Here is a 21526-nt window from a genome sequence, read left to right as displayed (position 1 = left end):
GTAAATTGTTTAGCCTTTATTAATCAGGTAATCTTTTTGTACTTTGATTTTTATTGTAGTTGTAAACTTGATATTAATTATAATTGTAATTGGTCCACACCTGTGGAGTAACGGTCAGCGTGTCTGGCTGCGAAACCAGGTGGCCCGGGTTCGAATTCTGGTCAGGGCAAGTTACCTGGTTGAGGTTTTTTCTGGGGTTTTCCCTCAACCCAATATGAGCAAATGCTGGGTAACTTTCGGTGCTGGACCCTGGACTCATTTCACCGGCATTATCACTTTCATATAATTCAGACGCTAAATAACCTAGATGTTGATATAGCATCGTAAAATAACGCAATAAAATTAAAATAATTGTAATTGTATTCTTCATATTGTAGATGTAATCCCCTGGTGAGGGGAGGAGAAGATCTGATGACCTTAAGGTTAAATAAATATTGCTACTACTACTACTACTACTAATTCCTTCAAATATTTAAGTGGAGACATTCTCTTATTTCGTTGAACAAACTATAGATCAATGGAAAGTTGCATGTATTCTTGCATCATTCTTTTATATTTCTTCCCTCACCTTAAGACTAATCTGTAACAGCCAAATTTCTCTGCAAAGGAAAGATAGCTTCAAAACATGTGAGAGCCTGTTGTGGACAAAGAAGCTGACAGGCTAGTTTTCTGAAACTACTCTGGTTTCTTCTACCATTTTTCCATAGTTTAAGAGAGTAGTCAAATAATTACAAATGTGACTGTCATACCCTGAGAAGTGTATTAGTGTTGATCTAAATGAGGGGTTGGAAAGCAATGGTGGATCATTAATGTTTAGGTGAGGGGTTTGGACTTTTTCCATTGCTGGTTGTCACAATAAAAAAAATTAAGACACAACGTTTCGAAGGGTGGTTCTCCCTTCGTCTTCAGGTGTAAGGAAGGAGAGAAAGGAAAAAACCTACTGTTGGGAATGTTACGTACAGCTATTCTGTGTGTCTGATCGATTGATTCCTGGCTTCGGTTGAGATTCTAATTAAGAAAAACCCGAAGTCATTAGCAGTATGTTGGCACTAAACCAAACAGAATAAAGATGGGCGTGAAGTGGCTAAAAATTGATGAAAGACACACAAAAGGAGGGGGCGGGGAACTAAAAAATGTGAACAAGTGTTATGATACCTCGATAGAAAATAAAAGGTAAAAAAAAAGGCAGTAGTAGTTTTTTATCATGTCCTTGTTACTAGTTTTTTTCCTTTTTTACCTTCTTTTATTTTCTATCGAGGTATCATAACACTTGTTCACATTTTTTAGTTCCCCGCCCCCTCCTTTTGTGTGTCTTTCATCAATTTTTAGCCACTTCACGCCCATCTTTTTTCTTTCGTTTGGTTTAGTGCCAACATACTGCTAATGACTTCGGGTTTTTCTTAATTAGAATCTCCACCGAAGCCAGGAATCAATCGATCAGTCATACAGAATAGCTGTACGTAACGATTCCAACAGTAGGTTTTTTCCTTTCTCTCCTTTCTTACACCAGAAGACGAAGAAAGAACCACCCTTCGAAACGTTGTCTTAATTTTTTTGATTGTGACAACCAGCAATGGAAAAAGTCCAAACCCCTCACCTGAACATTGAAGTGTATTAGGTTAAAGTAATAAATTGCACTGTTTATATTTCAGATTCCAAATAAAAGCGAATCCTCTGAATTCGAAAGTTCTAGAACCACCAAAGCTAGGAAAAAGGATTGAGCGGAAACCGCCTACAGTTCCAGTTCCTTTCAACTTGACTGAAGTGGCGAAAAAGGTACGTTAGAAGTTCATTATACAAAACATCAGTAATTCCAATCGTGAAGTGATGTGGAGATTGGAGTCTACAGAGTATCTTACTACGGTCGACCTGGTTGGTGAGTTGGTATAGATCTGGCCTTCTATGCCCAAGGTTGCGGGTTCGATCCCGGGCCAGGTCGATGGCATTTAAGTGTGCTTAAATGCGACAGGCTCATGTCAGTAGATTTCCTGGCATGTAAAAGAACTCCTGCAGGACAAAATTCCGGCACATCTGGCGACACTGATATAACCTCTGCAGTTGCCCGCATGTTGGTCTACATAATCTGGGGACTTGTCAGATTGTACTTCTTTAATGACTGATTAGGTTCTCGACATTTTGGAAGTCTGATCTATATTCACTTCTAGGCTAAAAAAAAAAACAGTAAACAGCTGAGAATAGGAGGTGAAGGATGGCAAACTGAATGGTAAGGGTTCAAGATTACTGCAGAGAAGAGTCAAAGTAATGTTGAAAGGAACATGTGGAAATGACCTTAACTTACAGCTCAGTTTCTTGTGTTAACAGAAGGCAGTGGTTCCGCCAGTATATACCTTCACTGCAAATCCTGCACCAACATCAATTTTACAGTCAACACAGGGTGTTCCTAAAAAAAAGGAAATACCACTAACACATCCTGTCTCGCCCACTTGCTTGAAGAAGTCGAAAGTGTATGCGATTTCTCTGGAGGTGAGTACAGACCTTCCCTTCTTTCAGTGTAACTCTTGCATTTCCTTCCTTATTGCTGTTATTTAGCTATAAGATTTTATTGTATGCTTCCCACATATATAACAAAAATTGTTCAGGAGAAATGACACGTTGATGAGACATTTTTAAATCTCTCGCAGTGTTGCTGAATGACGCACCATATCATATTCCACTGCAAACATGACTGATCAGCACTCTTTACAGAATCGAACACTCAGCACAACTAAATCTGTTAGTGAAGTAAATGCCACACAGATATTCTTGTTCCTAAAGCTGCCAACTGCAGACATGTGGAACCTAACCTGGTGTGCTTTGCAGCTCAATGTATAATTCGACACACAAACTGACAGAATGTCTACTAAGTAAGCTTTTTAGGTAGAGTGGATAGTGACATGTTAACATGTGGATGGCAATTCTTAACACTTGAGTAGTAAATCTGAGAATGCAAGAAATAAGCAAAAGTGAATTTCTTAATATGTTTGACGAAAACCTCGATAAGATTGCGCAAAAAGGTGGTGGCGGCGGCGATGGTTTGTAAGAAATGTACAATTTTGTTTTCAAGTAATGCATTCTGTTTTATGAGTAACATAGGCCTAGTACACCTAAATGTATTACAAAATAAATGCAAAACTAATTAGAAAAATAGAATGCAAGAGGTGACATTGTTAAGTGCTATAAGGTTGAGTGTGGACATTCTGTATTTGTTTGTTTCGATCAGGTCATGAAATTTGATAGGCCTACTTTAAAAAACGTGATCATGAGAGTCTTGAAAAATGGTTTGCTCAAATCTGCAGACACCCTGAATTAGCAGTGTCTGGGTCAATATTAAAAGTAATGAAATCTCGTGATGGCATTATGCTGAAAATTAAGTGTTTGCCATTGAAGCATTTGAATTTCATAGTATTTATTAAGCTTGTCTGTTAGTTTCATAACAAATGTAAATCAGGCATTAGTTTTAGAGATATTTCTTGTAATATACATATTTTGTTCGAAGTTAAAGCCTAAAGGTTGTCTATGTGTGGCTAGGGTTTATTTTCGAAACAATTTGTTGCTATGATATGTTTTTAAATGGTTCGATTATCTTCATTTTGATAACCATCAAGGAATTGCACTAATCAAAGCTTTACTGTACATAGAAAATGTTCTCTTACTAAAATAGTAGTCTTCATTTGCTGGGAGGAAAAAATGACGATTTACTGAAAAATCGTTACAGTTGATTTCTTTGGTTTTATAGTATAGACGGCTGTTCCTGTTGTACTTTGTGTTAACACAATATTGTGGTTTGTATCACAGGTGAAGGATGGTGTGAAGAGTGTTACAGAGAAAGAAGTGCATCACTTTGGTATTCCAACTGCCAGCAACCATGAAAGGAAACGTTTTACTGAAGTTCACCCCTTCAGCTTTGAGGAACGAGATAAGCAGCTTCTCAAGAAGAAAGAGGAGCACATTAAGAAGGTGAAGTATAGGACGAGCATTGTTGTTTAAATTAACAACTGAAATGATATAAATTCATATGAATGCTAGATTTGTTTCGTAACATTGTTACTGCTACATTCAATTTTTTTTTAAATAGCCACGTTGTATGCATTCTGAAATTTGAGGCCTGATATTGGACTAAAAGAACAGAATTGTGTGTTTAGATATCTTGCAGTATCGTAATGTTAGGATTTAAGAAATATTTAACCCAGTGGCGGCTCCTGCGTATTTCTTAAGAGCAGGAAAGAAGGTAACAGGACGAAATGACACCTTCTTGAATGAAACATGCTACAAATTAGCCAACATGCATACATGTAAGACCAGATAGTGTTGGGGTTGGCCTTCCCTTCTGTATAGCAATAATCTGTTCTTGTAAACTGAGTTTCCTAAATTTTCCATAATATATAATGGTTTCACTTCCATTCATTGTTGAATAATTGCGCAAATTAACAATTACAAGGAAATTCACCTCGCAGCATTTTTCGAGTACACTACAGCATCACACGTGTTGGAAGAGACTAGCTACTAACACGTAATCGGAACCACGGAAATGGGAATGGGAAATAATCTGAGGAAAGCGAGAACACTGCACCCACCCACGTGGTCTGTGTTACCACATGTACATTTTACAAGTTCAGTATCACATGCTTTTGAAGAATGTCAGTTCTTGTAAAGTCATACTACCATTATTGTTCAAAGTTGCCGGTGCCCAATTTTTTATGTTAAAAATAATGTAGTTTGGAGTACCTACTTACTTTCAATTTCAAATATATTTGTACAGAACTGACAACTTGGCTGTTGCCCTGTCTAGTACACAATGAACGGAAGTGAATTTCAGATGCCAAAAATATCTGCGATACTAATGTAGAACTACTTCCTCTTTGTTTTATATAAACACAACTTTAACTTTCAAATATCCTTGAAAGTTCCAAACCGTGATTAGTAGCCTATATAAAGTGCAATGAATAAAAATTTTTATTTATAATTTTAAAAAAAAGTTTACATGGTGTCTTTCATAGCTTTGCGTTAAAACTGTTTTATTGTGCCTCCTCCTAATTGTGTTATAGTCTGGTTGAATGCAAGATCGTTAGATGGCAGCAGTAGCGAGCTTGCTGCACGACCAGTCGGTTTCTATGTCCCGCCCATGCGCTGATTCAGAGGAGGATCTCCTCCCTTTCCGTTCATTTACTTGCTTTAAAACTGTGCTTCTTTCTCTGGCCGCTAGTGCGCTGTTGTCTGTGTGTGTTGACTGCAGTAAAGGAGGAATGGTTGGCTTTCCTCCACACAAACAATCTCGCCTCTTTCTCACAGTTTTCTAGCAGCACATGAGCGCGCATCGTTTAAAACTCGATCAACTGAGGTTTTCTTATAGCTGTGAACTTAAAAATTATCGAATCTTCTTTGAATTTCAAGGCACATATTTTATTTGGTATTTACTTTCAAACTAAGAAAAATGTGAGGAGGACGTTCATCCTTTCCCTCCCCCGAGGAACCGCCACTGATTTAACCCAACTTTATTGAATGAATCAATATCAGAAAAATCCCATAATTGCTTTAGTTCAGTAGTTCTCGAACTTTCTCAGTTCATGGCATCCTTCATATAACAAGATTTTTTTTTCACAATTCCACAAGTGGAAAAAGTCTTACAGTTGCATCTATGCGAAGTTTTCGAATGGTATTAGAATTTGTTGGGCTTTAACACTTAGCAGTGGACATTCATCTTTTACTGGTACCTAAACTAATTTACTTCCATACTGCAGTGTATTTGCACAAGACAAGCTCAATAAGATATTCTTCTGCAAAAGTAAATTGGAGTGGAGCCTTGATGTTCGGTGAGACTCTAATAATACGAACTTCAATATAGTCTTTTGTATCTTCCAGACAAGTTACTCAGCCATGATAGGCGCTCCCCAGAACCTGATTTTGTATGATGAAACTGTTGACCTTTACTTGCTACCACCTTCATTCATCTTTTCTTTCCATAGCTGTAAATTCTCCTTGATAAGTGAAACCTCCTCACCCTGTTTCATCACCTGCAGGGGGGGATTCGAAGCATTCAGTTTTTCTCAGAGTCCCTGTAGGCGTGCTTATTTCGTCAAAAATCATCACTAGCCAAAGTTTTAGCAAACTTGTTTCTCCTACTTGACAGAAGCATGGACTCTCAAATGCATTGCCACAGTAAAGATATCACATGCTACCATAACGTGATTGACCGCCATATCCTCGCATCTCACGGAGGACTGGACAACTGTTGGCTTCATGTACATGGTAATGTGTAGTCAGCATGTTACACAGACCAGGTAATGTCGGTAGTGTAAATCTGACCTGGGGAGATTCAACATCTCGGGCAGATGTCAGTATGCAGTTTCAAACAAAAACAACATGCTTATTCATTTACACAAATTAAAATACAGACATATTGGTTACAGTTTCAATAACTAATATAATTTCAAACTGCATATTAAATGTACACTAGTGGCTTGTGCAGCAAATGCTGCAAACTAAGTTCATTAGACGTTCAAATAAACATTTTTAAGATTTATTTTCAATGAAGAATACCAGACATTCTGAAAGTTATTTGCTCCCATAATAATGAAAGATACTCTCTCTCGAGCCAATACTGAAGAGAACCACGCATATAAATATCTACACCACACTGCCATTAAATATATGAAAAAGACCCAACCCCGCTTGTTTAATAACTACAAAAATATTTGATTTTTAATAATATTATTATCTTACGTAAGTTTTATAGGTTTCAGTAACATATACTATATATACTATATAGCCGCCACTCAGTAAAATATAGAAATCAAAATCTAATTTAAGTTATTCTCTACATCTACTTATATAACCCCAAAACGTTTCACTTTCATATCATCAATATAGCATTAATATATTTAATTAATGAAAAATAGTCACATCATGGCATTAACTACAATAATATTTAATTTCTAATGGTAATGTCATCAAACCACCTGAAGTTTTGTAGTTTTTAATATCCAATACACACCGCAGAATCAGACCTGTAAATTATTTTTAGTAAGTTAAGTTTTTAATAACCAATTTAATTTGACCTCTAAACATGTCAGCATTCTTGCAGATCATGGTCTTCGTGTAATATTGTTTACTGTAGTGTGTGTTTTGTTTTATTCTGAAATGCAACACGGCTGACTTGATGCTCGCTTCGCTTCTCCTTTACAAAAAAGCGAAGGGAATATCAAGTCGGCCGTCAATGCTATTAGCTAGTTCTCAAAACTGACAGATGGATTTTGGAAAATAGGAAAATTATGTTTAAAAATTGACATTTTACTGAAAACTACTATTTTTCCGAAAAACTTTGAGTTCCAAGCTTCAAAATGAGGGGTCATTTATTAAAATCCGTCCAGCCGTTTTCCCGTAATTTCCATTACCAGTTCAAATTATATACGTATATAGATAAATTATAGAAAGTTGAAATATCAATGTTCAGATTCTTTAAAATTGAAGCACACAGTACACAGGCTCTCGCATGCTTGTGCCTAGTGCCACAACTGGTACTTGATTGCAGCATTTCTACTTTGCCTTTACATACTACAGTAGCGTGCAAATTAATCCGAACAATGTAATTACTTATGCAAAAACACTCAAACTGGATAAAAAAAGGATCTAAGACATACCTCAGTAATCTATGTGGCCTCCCTTGTTCCTAATAACAGCTCTGAGACGATTTGGCATGGATTCCACTAATTTCCCACAAATATTCCTCATTTCTTCATCGCGAAACCATACACCAATGAGGGCAGAAATCATCTTCTCCTTTGTAGAACAATCCATTTTTTGCATACTTCTTTTGCAAATTGACCACAAGTTCTCAATGGGGTTGATGTCGGGTGAGTTGCCTGGCCAGGGGAGTACCTGAATATTCTTCTTGTTGAAGAATTCTGTAGTTTTTCGAGACATATGGCATGGTGCCAGGTCTTGTTGGAACACACCTCTGCCATCCGGAAATGATTTTTGCAGCTGGGGTACGATTCTGGTTTCCAATAAGTGAATATATTTGTCAGAATTCATCATTCCCTTGATAGGTATTAATGCTCCAGGCCCTTCATGTGTAAAACAACCCCAAAACATTTCTTTAGGGGGGTATTTGGGTGCTTGTTGGAGATGAGCTGCTGTTACTTTTTCGGATCCTTTCCTTACGTAAGAAACATGGTGGCCGTGGACCTCGAAATGAGACTCCTCGGAAAAAAGTACATTCTTCCAGTCATTCACTGTCCAGTGTTGATGTAATTTTGCCCACATTAAGCGTTTTTTGCACATAACAGGGGTTAGGAGTTGGTTCTTAATAGGCTTACGAGCCCTTTGTCCAGCTTCCAAAAGCCTACGCCACACTGTTGTGACGTGAATATTCGCCCCAGTGGTAGCCATTAACTCGCGGGTTAAGTCGACAGCAGTTAGTCTAAGATTTAATTTACTTTTCCTGACATCTGCAGGTGAAGTCTTCCTTTTTCGGCCACAGTTTCCTTTTTTCTGGGGTCTGATGGATCCAGTCTCCCTGTATCGTTTTATGATCGAATTAACAGTAGCCAAACCGATGTGACATTCTGCAGCAATTTGCCTCTGTGTCATAGAAGAATGCTCTGCTAATGTTATAATTTTAGACAGTTTTCGTGGAGTTGTATCCATTTGTGAAGACGACAGAATGTACACAGGATTGCAGTATTAAGTCTTCAACACAACTGAAATGCTTATAAGTACAAAACGACAGGCAAAATGTCACATATTATAAAAAAAATAATGACAGACCTTCAACAATGGAATTACACGTACTACAGATGTCAATTAAAGCGGTATGAGCAGCTGTGAGGCCAACAATGACAGAAAATGTAAAAATATGTCGTGTTCGGATTAATTTGCACGCTACTGTACATTTTAAAATTTATTTTACATATCTTTTAACTTATTTATTTCCCTCATTCGTTTTTCTCTTACTTTCCAAACGTATGTTCCTAAGGATTTTATTATCTGTTGATTTGTAATTCTTGATAGTGTATTGTGTACCTGCCGCCGTGAGAATGAATGTTGATACAGCCGAATGCAACTAGAACACTGTGACTGCACTGGTAGAAAAGGTGGGTGGGATAGAAGGGGTACGAAGGCAGTTGGTCTGAGGAGCTGCAGTTCTGCCCTAGGAGATATGGAATGTCATTTAAATTAATTTTGCTGGAAATTAGGTTTGCCATGCAAATGTAAGAACTCGAAAACACAGCACTTGTTAATTGTTAAGATGCGGCTCACTTTTAAATTTGAAGCTGCCCATGCTTGCATCCAACAGTCTTGTGTCCTAATGCTTTAGGAATAGTGAAATGTTTTGTAACACATCAGTGATTTAATTGAACAAATTATAGATCAGAAAATAACTGACTTTTGTGTAAAATTGTTACTAAATGATCACGTGGTAAGCCAGTTTCGTAAACTTTTCTGGATTGGAGTTCGAAATGTATTATACCTGCCAGTTCTTGCTCTAAGCAGTTAATAGAATCTTACATTCCTAAAGAATATGTTACAAATTTGAGTATCTTATTACAGACTCAGAAGTAACTTATGGAGTTTTAAATTTCTCTCGGAAAAATTTTACAAAATTGATTTAACTGCTTCCCATATAGTCTTCAGATGCTATTAAATGTAATTTCAGTTGTACGTTTTTAGTTATGCGTTTTTTCTTCAACATATATATGAAGTTTTTCTGCATGTTACTTTACTTTGATTACTACTGACGTCTCTTTCTTCAGGTCCTTGAAGAGGAGAAGAAGACGCGTGAATTCCATGCCAGGCCCCTGCCGTCATGCATCAAGTCTCCAAGTTCACAGAAACACGTGTCCTTGGTGGCAACACAACCATCACCATTCAAGCTGGAGGTTGACAAGAGGGGCATGACGAAGCAACAGCAACTTAAAATGAAGGTGTGAGTCTGAAGTAGTTTCAAGATCAAATCCAGCTTAGGTGAACAAGATTTTTAATGTGTGAGCTTTGTCAAATGAGAAATCAAGCTGTTTGCGTCGTGTAGTGGATCTTGTTCATGAATTAGCAGTAACCATCTTTACTTGTTCTCAACTCTCAATTACTAACATACTTCAATTTAAATCCTATCCAAATTCAACCTCGCAAATTTCAAGCACAATAATTTTTTAACAATAGGTCTCTAATAGAAACAACTAAATTTCTTGGCTTACAAATCGATAATGTGTTAAATTGGAAAAATCATAATTAAAGAAATTACCTCCAAACTAAATTCAGCTTGTTTTGCTATTAGATCTATGCAAAAGATAGTAAATATCAATACCTTAAAAACAATATACTTTGCATACTTCCACTCGGTAATGAGTTTTGGAATAATATTCTGGGGAAATTCCACAGATAGTAACAGTATATTCCTACTACAAAAAGAAGTAATTAGAATAATAGTAGGTGCCAAATCTAGGGAATCGTGTAGGACTATTTTAAAAAAACTACAAATAATGCCCATGGCTTGTCAGTATATCTTTTCATTAATAATCTTCCTCGTATGTAATCGTGAAAACTTTGTAACTAATTCAACAGTTCATAGCATAAATACACGTCAAAAATGACTTTCATCGGCAAGTCTTTCGTGCTATCAAAAAGGAGTGCGTTATATGGCAGTAAAAATTTTTAATAGCCTCCCTATCGATATAAAAAATGAAACTCAAAACATAAGATTATTTAGGGCCAAATTAAAGAAGTACGTAATTTCTCACGCCTTCTATTCTGTAGGTGAATTCATGATATTCAGCAACGCTTCATGAAATTGATACTAACCCCTTGTGTTGTACTAGTAGACTATATCGTAAACCTCTTCTATATATATTTCAACTAGACTGTGACTATAAATTAGGACTTTACAGTACTATTAAGATTTTTTTCGTTTGATTTGTTCCATAGCTGTGAAGCAATGTATGAATACCATGGAATGTTAATAAATACAATAAGATGCCACCACGAGGCAACTTGTACAGAGTGGAGCTTGCTGATTCAGAATCTTTATGCTCTTCACCCCGGACATGCATATACACAGTAGCTTTACAAATTGAAAGGAGTACACAGCATAAAACAGAAATTTAATCGGTAATTTATTCTAGTAGAGGCATTATGAGTCATTGAGTGAACACGTGGTCTCGTTAAAAAAGTACTGATTTTTTGTTTGGGTTTTTTACAGTAATTAATCAATCAAATGCTTAGAAGATTGGATTTTCTCGGTTTGTTTTCTAATGTGCCGGTAAACGTCTGTGATGTTTAACACTTTTATCTCAAGTGTTGACAATCTTAAGAGTTCAGTATGTGCTGCAAGTTCATAGCTGAATCTTCTTCTCTACAGAAAACTCATTTTGCGGATGTATAAATTTCAATTTTGAAGAGATGCGCTGTCTAACAGTCGTGCCAGCTAGTTATTAGTCTGAAGATAGCCACTGTTGTTGTTCTTCTAGTATTATGATTACAGTTTTCATTATTCAAAATTTCGCACCAAGATTTATTTTCACTAACTTTATTATTATTATTATTATTATTATTATTATTATTATTATTATTATTATTCGTTTATAATTATTCTTTAGAAATAATTTTGCTGAATAATAACGAAATCTCAGAATGAAACCTTTGTTGGATTGTGGTTCTTTCTTTGTGAAGTGTTGAGTTTTCGTTTCCTTACAATCCACAATGACAAAGATCCATTGTGCAGCAACTATTTTTGTTTGTTTTTACAGAAGCTTACTCTTGGTGTAGATTTCTTTCAGTTTCTCTTCTCTTCTGATAATGAAATAATGATCTGAGTTTCTTATTTTGAATTACAAAATATGGCTACTTTGGGAAATTAATTTATTCTATTAATAGTTTGTGTTCCCCTAGCATAAGGTAAAGGCGAAGTGATCACAACAAATACCTGCTTCAGCAACATATCCATCTGTGTAAATGTGTAATCACTCTGATTTTGGGTGTAAGATTTCATTTATGTCTGGAAAATTCTATAAAAATGATGACATTGACTTCGAATCCCCTCCCCACCCTAACATTGAAGTGTCAGGTTAGGTTAGTGTTGGTTTGCTGATTGTTGTCAGCTGGAGGAGGAGGCGAGAGAACTTCAGCAGGCTGCTCAGTTCAAGGCCAGACCTGCCACCGTGGTCAAGCTGAAGCCGTTCGAACCAAAGAAGTCTGACCGCCCGTTGACAGACATAACATCTGTCGAACTAAACACTGAGAGGAGGGCGAAGGAGCGAGAGGAGTTTGATATGAAAGTCAAAATGGAGCAAGAAGAGGTGGAGGAAATGAGGAGAAAGGTATGTGCAACAAGGAGAATAAACTTAGAATAAAACACTAAAAACAAACTTTAATTTTAAAATAACCGTTCAACTCTGGTTAGGTTTCAGAGAATGCAATGATTAAGTATTGGTTCATGAAGAGGCCTCAGCTTTGCCTCGAAAAGGTTTTATGACATCATTTAGAGGACACATTTTTGCTGATCTGATTGCAGAGACGGAGAGTGTCGGTGTGCACAGTTAGTCACTAATTTTAAGTGTTTTTCTGCTATACCCAAGCCATTGTAACTATGGACGTTATACTCATTTGCATTGGCTACCCTTGCCATGAAAAAAATTAATGGTGTATGGTAGCCTTCTAAGTCAATCAGAATATAGCATATTCCTTCTGCTGCTGTGTTGTCAGTTCGCTGCATGCTGGGTTGCTTGATGCTACTACCCTATGTGTTAGTGTTATAAATAACTAGTGGCTTGTGCAGCAAATGCTGCAAACTAAGTCCAATAGACGTTAATATAAACATTTTTCAGATTTATTTTCAATGAAGAATACCAGGCATTTTGAAATTTATTTGCTTCCATAATAATGAAACAAACTCCCTCTGAATGGTTTTTTATGCGAAATACTTTTTCTTGAACCTATCCACCTTCAGTGTCTGAGTTTCAACGCAAAAACGCAAGTAACAATGTCAGGACGATCGGTGAGTTTTTCATGTGGGAGTAAAGCAATAGCTATTTCAGTTCATATTGTAGGTGAAAGTTTAAAAAATGTCAGGTTTGCTATGCTTTCGAACAATAGACATAGCATCTTGGTATAGCTGCTGCACGGAGAGCTTGAAATGTAGACACAACAACAACAAATTCCACAGTTTGGGACATCTGGCCGAAATCTACGGCTGACCACTAGGATCCAGAATACAAAGCAGAGGTTAAATGAAAAATACAATATGATTGCGGAGAGAATACGGAACAATGATAAATTTAAAAATAAAGTACAGTTTGAGTTCGGAGAAATATGAGATGAAAATACATTGAAGAGTAATGAGATGAAGTGAAAAAAAAATTACATAGTATTATACAAGTGATTGTGTAAAATGGATAATGAATCTCTCAATACCATTAGACAAATTTTGTTAATGTCCTCATTAGAAAATTTAAGAGAAAGGAGAATGGCTTTGGTTAACTTAAATGAAGTTCCCCTAGCGCCAAAAAGAAGTCCTTTCACTTCCCATGTATTAATATTGATTTTGTATCTTTCACTGAAGTGAGGAATACATGGGTTGTAAATAGACTTCTTTTCATCGTTAACGTTATTGGCTTGTTGATCACCCTTCTCGAAACGGACAGTGGGGTCGAGAATGAGGCTTCTTTGATTCCGGCGATCGATGGCTATAATGTCTGCTCTTCCCATTGACCCATTCTCCCACTTTGCCTTCCGAAGAGTGGTTGCGATGGAGCTTCTCACTTTATGGTGGCGATTGTTCCCCAGTAGTTCTCCTTTAGGGCAATAACCCAGAACATGCCCAAGGGTTTCTACTTCGCTGCATTCTGGATGACGACACTTTTGATCTTGAAAGGAACGACCTGGCACCGAATCATTTTATCCTGCTAAGAGATCTTGCTGAAATGATCGGGAAATTACAAAATTTTGTAGACCTCTTATTTTATCAGTAAGTAATACCTTTTGGTCTTTCTCTCGAGCCAATATTGAAGAGATGACCATTGTTTGTTCTGCAATTTTAGAATTCTGTAATGCATGCACGATTAGACATCCAGAACAGTAGACTATCGGTGTCATAAGTTATTGTTTAGTTCGACTTCGTATTTCTTAACGGCATTTGTTTCGTCTCTACTCTGTCTGGGAGGTCACTCTTTCTCACGTCCTACTGGAGTGACCTGTGGCTCTCTCTGCTTGTTGATATTATAAACTAATCTCTGGTTCAGCTCGGACTGGACCGGACTAAGAATTTTGGCCTGTGCAGACCTCTAGCAGGAGTTGACACGTCTCCTTGCAGAAGCTGTTCAACAGTGTTCAATTCCTGTCCTGGATATTCTCACCCGATCAATGTCTTGCTGTGGAATTGGAAGTTACCCCCCCCCCCCTGCTGGAATGCTGAATCTCACGGGCCTGTTTCTATGTGCTCAGTCAGAATGAGGAAAACTGTAGTTAGTGCACGTGCATACACTAAGAAATAACGAAACATAATGGCATGGTACAAACGAATAAGGTTTAAAATGCCACATGCAGTAGAAGGAAACCCAGTCTCCCTCACATAACTGTAAGCTGTCATTGAGCAATGACAATCTGCCTTGCATTGGACACATTCGGTTCACACACCTCGGTCATGCTTTCTTTTTGTGTTTAATATTGTCATCAGTTTTGTTAAATTTTATAACAAATTAAATTGATTTCAGTTGTAAGGCTGCACGTGGCTTAGGACCTTGCGACAACTTAATGACCATGCTATTTCTGGAAAAATTGTGAAATGAATAACCAATACTACTTTTTCATAAATAAAAACGAAATATGCAAATAAATTCACATGAAGAAATGTACATAGGTTGGATAAAAAGTAATGGCAACACTGCTGTCATGTGACGATGGTGTGTTCGAGAGCTGCCAGCTGTGTGGACATGAACCAGGACTGTTAGATGAGTTAGTGCAGCCAGCGGCGACAGTACTCTGTCAATCTACTGCAGTGTGTAGAATGTTCACTTTCATAGGGATAGTGCGAGCGCCCTAAGACCATCCTTACAAAACTAGAGCAACATTCCTGGATCAAAATTGAAATGGCACGAGGTCGTAGTACACAAGAATGTTTTCAGGGACTGCGTGAAGCATGTGGCGATGCAGCGTTGCCATATCACACAGTTGCACGATGGGTTAAAGCGTTCTGGGAAGGCTTTGTTGCACCGGTACCAAAGGGAAGGTGACGACTTTCTTGGATGAATCGTCGCTATGGACGAAACCTGGACTCGCTCGTATGAACCAAACTTGAAACGCCAATCAAATGAATGGAAGCATCCTGGTTCTCCTCGTCCAAAGAAAGTGCGCCCTACACAAAGTGCTGTGAAGGAGATGTTCATTGTGGCGTATGACATTGATGGGGTAATACTGCACCACGCTGTACCTACAAGGCAGACGGTAAAAGCGGACTACTGGAACATCCACTGTACTCAGCCGATATGATCCATGCGATTACGATCTTTTCACGAAAGTGAAAGAACCACTGCGAGGGACCCGGTACAATACCAGAGATGAACTTATCCGTGCTTTAGGGTGGTCAATACGGAACATCAACAAAGATGGACGTGCTGATGGTGTACGACGCGTTCCAAACATTTGGCAAAAGGTAATAAATAAGGGAGGCGACTATGTAGAAGGTACGTAAATGTTGTACCCCTGTGAATAAAGGCATGTCAGAAATATCGAACTGTTGCCATTACTTTTTATCCAACCCAAGTATGCAACATTTGTTTTCAAAATCACAAAACAAGACTCGAACTCCAGTCTCTTGTGTTAGAAGCATTTGCTTTCCTGAGCTCCAAGTGTTATTTCATAGCATTGTGTGTCCCCCCCTGAGGGTGTGCACTATCCATTTTAATGAACACTAGTTGTGCGTTTTATGTTTACTTGCTGTTTATCTGTAATTATAGAGAGAAGAAGAAGAAAAGCAGAGAGAACTAGAAGAAGTAGCAAGGATTCGGAAGGAGTCTGTTCACAAAGCCAACCCTGTGCGGCGCTACAAGCAGCTGGACATTGTGGGCTCTGACAAGCCTCTCACCGACCCCCACAGCCCTTCCTTCACAAATCGGTCCAAGCGAAGCTGAATTATTTGCCTTGCCCTCTTGTTATGTCTGTATTCTCAATACTCGTTTTCACTTCGAAAAGGCCAAGAAACTGAATGGTTGTCATTTCAACTTTACCTGAATAATCTCTGAATTGAAGTATTCGATTATTCCAAAATATCTTTCATTCAGTATTTTACCCTATTGTGTGTCTGTCAGGCACTTTATTATATGAAATTTTCATTTCAACATTAAGTTGATAACATAACAGTAGGCTGTATATTTTGGATGTAGATGTCATTTTGGATCAGCTGAAGTTGATTCCTGACACAGGCCACAACATATTCTAAATGCATAGTATTCAACATGCTATATAAAATACTAAATTTTATTTCACTGGTGCCAACTTAAGTTAAAGATTATAAACATACATTGTACAAATTTAATAGAAAATTTGATGTGTTACAACATAAACAATGATTTCATTGCCGCACATGCAGCTAGTGTGAGATCACCTTTCAGAGAAACAAACTATACTGATAGATATGAGAGCAAAGTATGATGATGGTGAAAGAAATGTCAGCAGTAATAGTGTGGCATTATGAAGTCCCATATTCGCCTCTATTTCTTCTCTGAAACATGTTAACGCACTCGATCTAACTTACACACATTTAACAGATAGCACTTGCATAAAAGTGTCAACTTATAAGCATACGCTTTTCTTAAAACTCTTGAAATGAATAATAAAAATTACCGTCTCTGGACATGCAGTTTTAGTTCATTTTCACAATGGACAGCTCAAATTATAACCACTAGGTATTTATAAAACTATTTAAATAGGAGATTTTGTAATTCGTAAATATTTGTTGCACCTCAATTTTCATTATTTTAAAATTCATAATGAAGGTTCTTTTGTCCTGTAAGTCTTATGGTAATAATCTTGAATCCATTAACATTTCTTTCAATCTAAGTAACTTATCTTCCTGACATAGTGTAAACTACTTCATAGTTTTATTAACATATAATAATCCATACCATTAGTGATTGCATATCACACAATTTTAATATAATATATTTGTCGTTAAGTATTTCTTCCGGCGAGATGGTACTTCACATATTTCAGTGTAATATCTATTATAATTGTTTACATCTAATAAAATATTTTAATACCACGTTGATTTTAACTTACCTTAATATTATATGAAATTTAATATAATTTAATTCTCAACCATGTATGTAATATTAATTTACATATCAATACACAAAGACATTTGATTCACACCATGTTAATTAAAATAACTGCAACATATTCAATGATACAGGTATCTCCTATCTTTCAACTAAATTTTAATTTTTCATGCATCATCTGAACACAGAGTACATAAGTATAACTCGGCTATTACAACATTTGTTTATTTTAACTTAATACTAATGTGAAGAAATTTGATATTTAATTTAACATTTACTTGCATATCAGTATACTAAGATAATAATGTATAACATAATAATCAGATATTGTAATTATGAATTTATCTGATATCTAATATGGCAAAAAAGGCAAAAACAAATTATTTTATGATAAAACAAATTATTATATATTAATAAAACTATAAATTTCTCTACACTATGTCATGAAGTAAGTTGTTTAGATTGAAAATGTATATCTTCAAAATTTTCCATTATGTTCAAATATTTGGAGTAGATACTGTCTTTACATATTCGTAACATTTGCAGTTTTTCTGAAGAAAGGCAATATTTAATGGATAAATGCATTAAGTTTCGATACTGCAAAAGTCTCAACAAGATTATGTGAGTGATCTTCAAACAATATTTACAGACTAGAAAATTTTTTATTTAAATAGTTTTAGAATATCAAGTGATGGTGATAATGTAAGCCATTCCTTGTGAAGATGGCATGTTTAGTGATATATGGTTTTGTGTTGACACTTCTTTTATGTAGATAGTGTGATATTAAATACGGCTTATTTCTAATTTGTATGCTGGGCCGAGTGTGTTGACATTTTTAAGGAGGAAATGGAGGCTGAATATGGATTCTGCTGCATCATCACTGCTGAGCTGCATGTTCATTTTTTTCGTTGTCAGAACTTTTCCTTTAAGACTGTTGCTACGAAGTTAGGCTGAGCAAGCAGCCATGGTCTTCACATGTTATGAGCATGGGACAGCATGTGACTGAGAGTGCCATGTTAACTTGTCTGTGAAGCTAAGAATTGGCAAATTTTTGTACTTTGATAAATGCTATATTTTGTACTTTATACTTCATCATTACTATGTGCGAAGTTGTAATAAAATAGTACTCAGATATAGTCTTGATTTTGATAATACTGCCCTCAATGTCTGCACATCTTCCTGATGATGAAGAGATTTGGATTTTGTTCAGCTGGTAACATGTGCATGGCTGTCATTGATGTACCTCTCGCGTATTTTTACTGTTATGATTCCAATGAATAATAGCATGCAGACGGTTATATTTTAATTTGCTGAGTACTAACCTGTGTTAACAGGGTTGTTTGAAGTGCTGTCCATCTGTAGTTACACGTTCCAGCCATCTTTTGACAAAATTGGTTGCTGGTGGCTATCTGGCATATTGATATTACCGTATTTACCTGTGTAATAGACGCACTTTTTTTCTCGATTTTTATAACAAAAAAACTAGGGTGTGTCCCTTATGCGAGGAAAAAATTTAGTGGGGGGGGGGGACTTATTAAAGGTGTGCCTGCTCGAATGCTGAAATAATCGATAAAATACATAATGATCAGTCGTCCTGGTTGGCGAGTTGGTACAGCGCTGGCCTTCTATTCCCAAGGTTGCGGGTTCGATCCTGGGCCAGGTCAATGACATTTAAGTGCGTTAAATGCGACAGGCTCATGTCAGTAGATTTACTGGCATGTAAAAGAACTCCTGCAGGACAAAATTTCGGCACATCTGGCGACGCTGATATAACCTCTGCAGTTGCGAGCGTCATTAAATAAAACATAACATACATAATGATATATGGGCTAGCTGTATCAATTGCATCACACTTAAGACGGTCGATAGTTAGCAGCAGTTGTATAAACATATAACTTGTAACAATGAATACAGCGACAGTAAGAGAAGACACTATTGTTATTACTAACACTAGCCTTACGTCATTCACTGTCAGGTTCAGCATCACTGATATCATTTGTCACAGATTCACATTTCTCTATGCATCGAATAATTTTTTTTATTTTAACGCAAAAAATTGGAGTGTGTCCATTAAGTGAGTAAATAAGGTAATAATTTTTTCCCTAGCTTGTTAGTATAAGGCTAGTAAATAATTTTCACTGTCAGTTAACTGCACTTTTAATTTTTTAGTTTAATTTTGATCCCTGCATAATGAGCAGTAGTTCTCTATAATTCTATTCTACAGAAATGTTTTGTAAGACAGTAAGTAATAGAAAAACGTCTATTGCTGTAATGCTTACAATTTCTATTATAGTGTTTCTAAGTTAATACATACACTGTATGTTGTAGTGTACTGAAAGGTAATATTATCATCATCCTTCATGAATTAGGCCTCTGTAGACCTGTTTCGGCCCCATCTAGCAGTCTTCTAAAAGGTCTTCCTGGTCGACGATGTCCTCAGGTTTATACTGCTTTTTTTTTTTTTTTATCCAATACCACCAGGTTGTCTTTTCGACATTTCTGGTCTTCTCTCCTGGCCGTGGCTTAGTTGTAACCCACTTCTGAGGTTGGGGCGCCTGGAAGGCGGAGTTACATTACCCCGATGATGTGATAGGATGATTATGATAATGTGGTACCAGGAGAGGTCTTAAATCTAAACTTAACCTAAATTCCAGACCATGGACGAACACGGGAATAATCCCCTTTAAGGAAAAATTCCTGTGCTCTAACCGGGAATCGAACCCGGGACCTCATGAACTATAGCCAGAAGCTCTGACCACTAGACCATGAGGCTGCATCATAATTTTTGGGATTCTTAAATTTTCCATTCTTCTTACATGATCTAGCCAATTGAATTTTTATCTGCTGATTTTTTCTTCTACTGACTACTTCTAATTGTTCTAAAATTTCTTCATTCCTTGTTCGGTCTAAAAGAGTATAATTATCCTGCTGTCCTAAAAAATTTCATTTCCGTTGCTTTGATTCTGTTCAAGTCTTTTTTTCTTTAATGTCCAAATCTCGCTTCCGTATAAAATGGAGGGTAATGCTAGTGTATTATGTATTTTTATTCTTGTAGATTTTTGTATTAATTTAGCTTTTAATGTATTGTCTGTTATTCCTAGAATTTGTGTAAATTTGGTAATTTTCTTGTTCACATCTTTTTCATTTTGATAAGATATTTCACAACCCAGATAATTGAAATTTTGGCGAAAACGTAATAAGGCGAATGACAGTAGGGGAAGTTATCCCCACCCACATGAAATGTACATTCGACACAACACTAGCCTATCACGTAGAGTGTGTGGTGAGCTAGTAGGGGAAAAGTGGAAAGGGGTCATGGACGGAGCTTAGCGTTTGCCGTATTATGTTTTTACCGAAATTTTGTACTTGTTCGAGGCAGGTAATTGTAATATTGTAATTTGCTTTCTAGTGGATAAACCTGGATTGTGGTCAAACCAAATGAATAATGCGCATAATGCTTGCAATTTAACAATGGAGCAGTTACTCAATAGGCTGGACATGGCTAAGGTGTGCTTTTGGACTTCGAAAATTTGATAGCAGGCCAATATTATGAAAGTTGCCACTCCAGATAGTCCTGTCTATAACTAGCTACAGCTGCTGTCTGGTGTTCAAGAATATAATTGTCGGTAATTTAGTCCGATAAGGCCTTTCGATCTAGAGTTTTCATTTTCATAAAGCATTTATCAACCTTCTTCACTGTAATTAATTTAATTTAGCCTTTTCTTGTATCTCTACATACATTAAGATATCACATTTTTATTTTATTTAATTTGTTGAATGTATATGAAATGATTCAGTAAAAATTAAACAGTAGGTTTAAACAGTAGGTAGGGGACGCTCTATAAAACATTTTGAAATAGGGAGCTTGGGGTCTCAGAAGTTAGATTAAGGGGAGGCAGAGGTGAATATTTCAAAATCCACAAAATTTATCAGATTTGTTTGAAATTGATCATGGGTACTAAGTATGTTATTAGTAATGGACATAACAAGGTTCAACTTTCTAAGTACAATAGTTCTGTAAACATTAATAATTTTATAAAACTTTAGATCGTTTGATATAAAATGCTCCATGCACCATATTGTAAGAAATTTTCAATATTTCTTTTTATTTATATGTTCAGAGAAGGTATATAAATAATGATAAGTATTAGTTTATGGGAATAATATAGTAATATAGTTATCTTGGTTTTAATTCCATACTTTTAAGGGCACAAAATCAAAAACTAACATCGGAATATCAAAATAAATAAAAATAATAAAAA

At 36.4% G+C, this 21526-nt stretch overlaps 1 protein-coding gene across 3 annotated transcripts in view; it reads left to right on the top strand.

Moving 5' to 3' along the window:
• LOC138711260 (targeting protein for Xklp2-like) overlaps positions 1–16590 on the top strand; it is a 30170-nt gene extending 13580 nt beyond the window's left edge. For 2 of the 3 annotated variants that reach the window (XM_069842689.1, XM_069842687.1), the window contains exons 7-12: positions 1653–1776; positions 2323–2484; positions 3796–3957; positions 9753–9923; positions 12093–12311; positions 15945–16267. In XM_069842689.1, coding sequence (XP_069698790.1) covers positions 1653–1776; positions 2323–2484; positions 3796–3957; positions 9753–9923; positions 12093–12311; positions 15945–16118 — 1012 coding nt within the window. In that variant the 3' untranslated portion in view covers positions 16119–16267. Of the gene's footprint in view, positions 1–1652; positions 1777–2322; positions 2485–3795; positions 3958–9752; positions 9924–12092; positions 12312–15944 lie in introns of all 3 variants that reach the window. The other variant, XM_069842688.1, reaches the window with a different exon arrangement.
• Positions 16591–21526: the final 4936 nt, after the last annotated feature.

The sequence above is a fragment of the Periplaneta americana genome, chromosome 12 (genome assembly GCF_040183065.1).
Source record: "Periplaneta americana isolate PAMFEO1 chromosome 12, P.americana_PAMFEO1_priV1, whole genome shotgun sequence".
NCBI classification, from domain to species: Eukaryota; Metazoa; Arthropoda; class Insecta; order Blattodea; family Blattidae; genus Periplaneta; species Periplaneta americana.
Note: the sequence above shows the minus strand (reverse complement) of the source record. Positions and strands in the feature narration are given on the sequence as shown.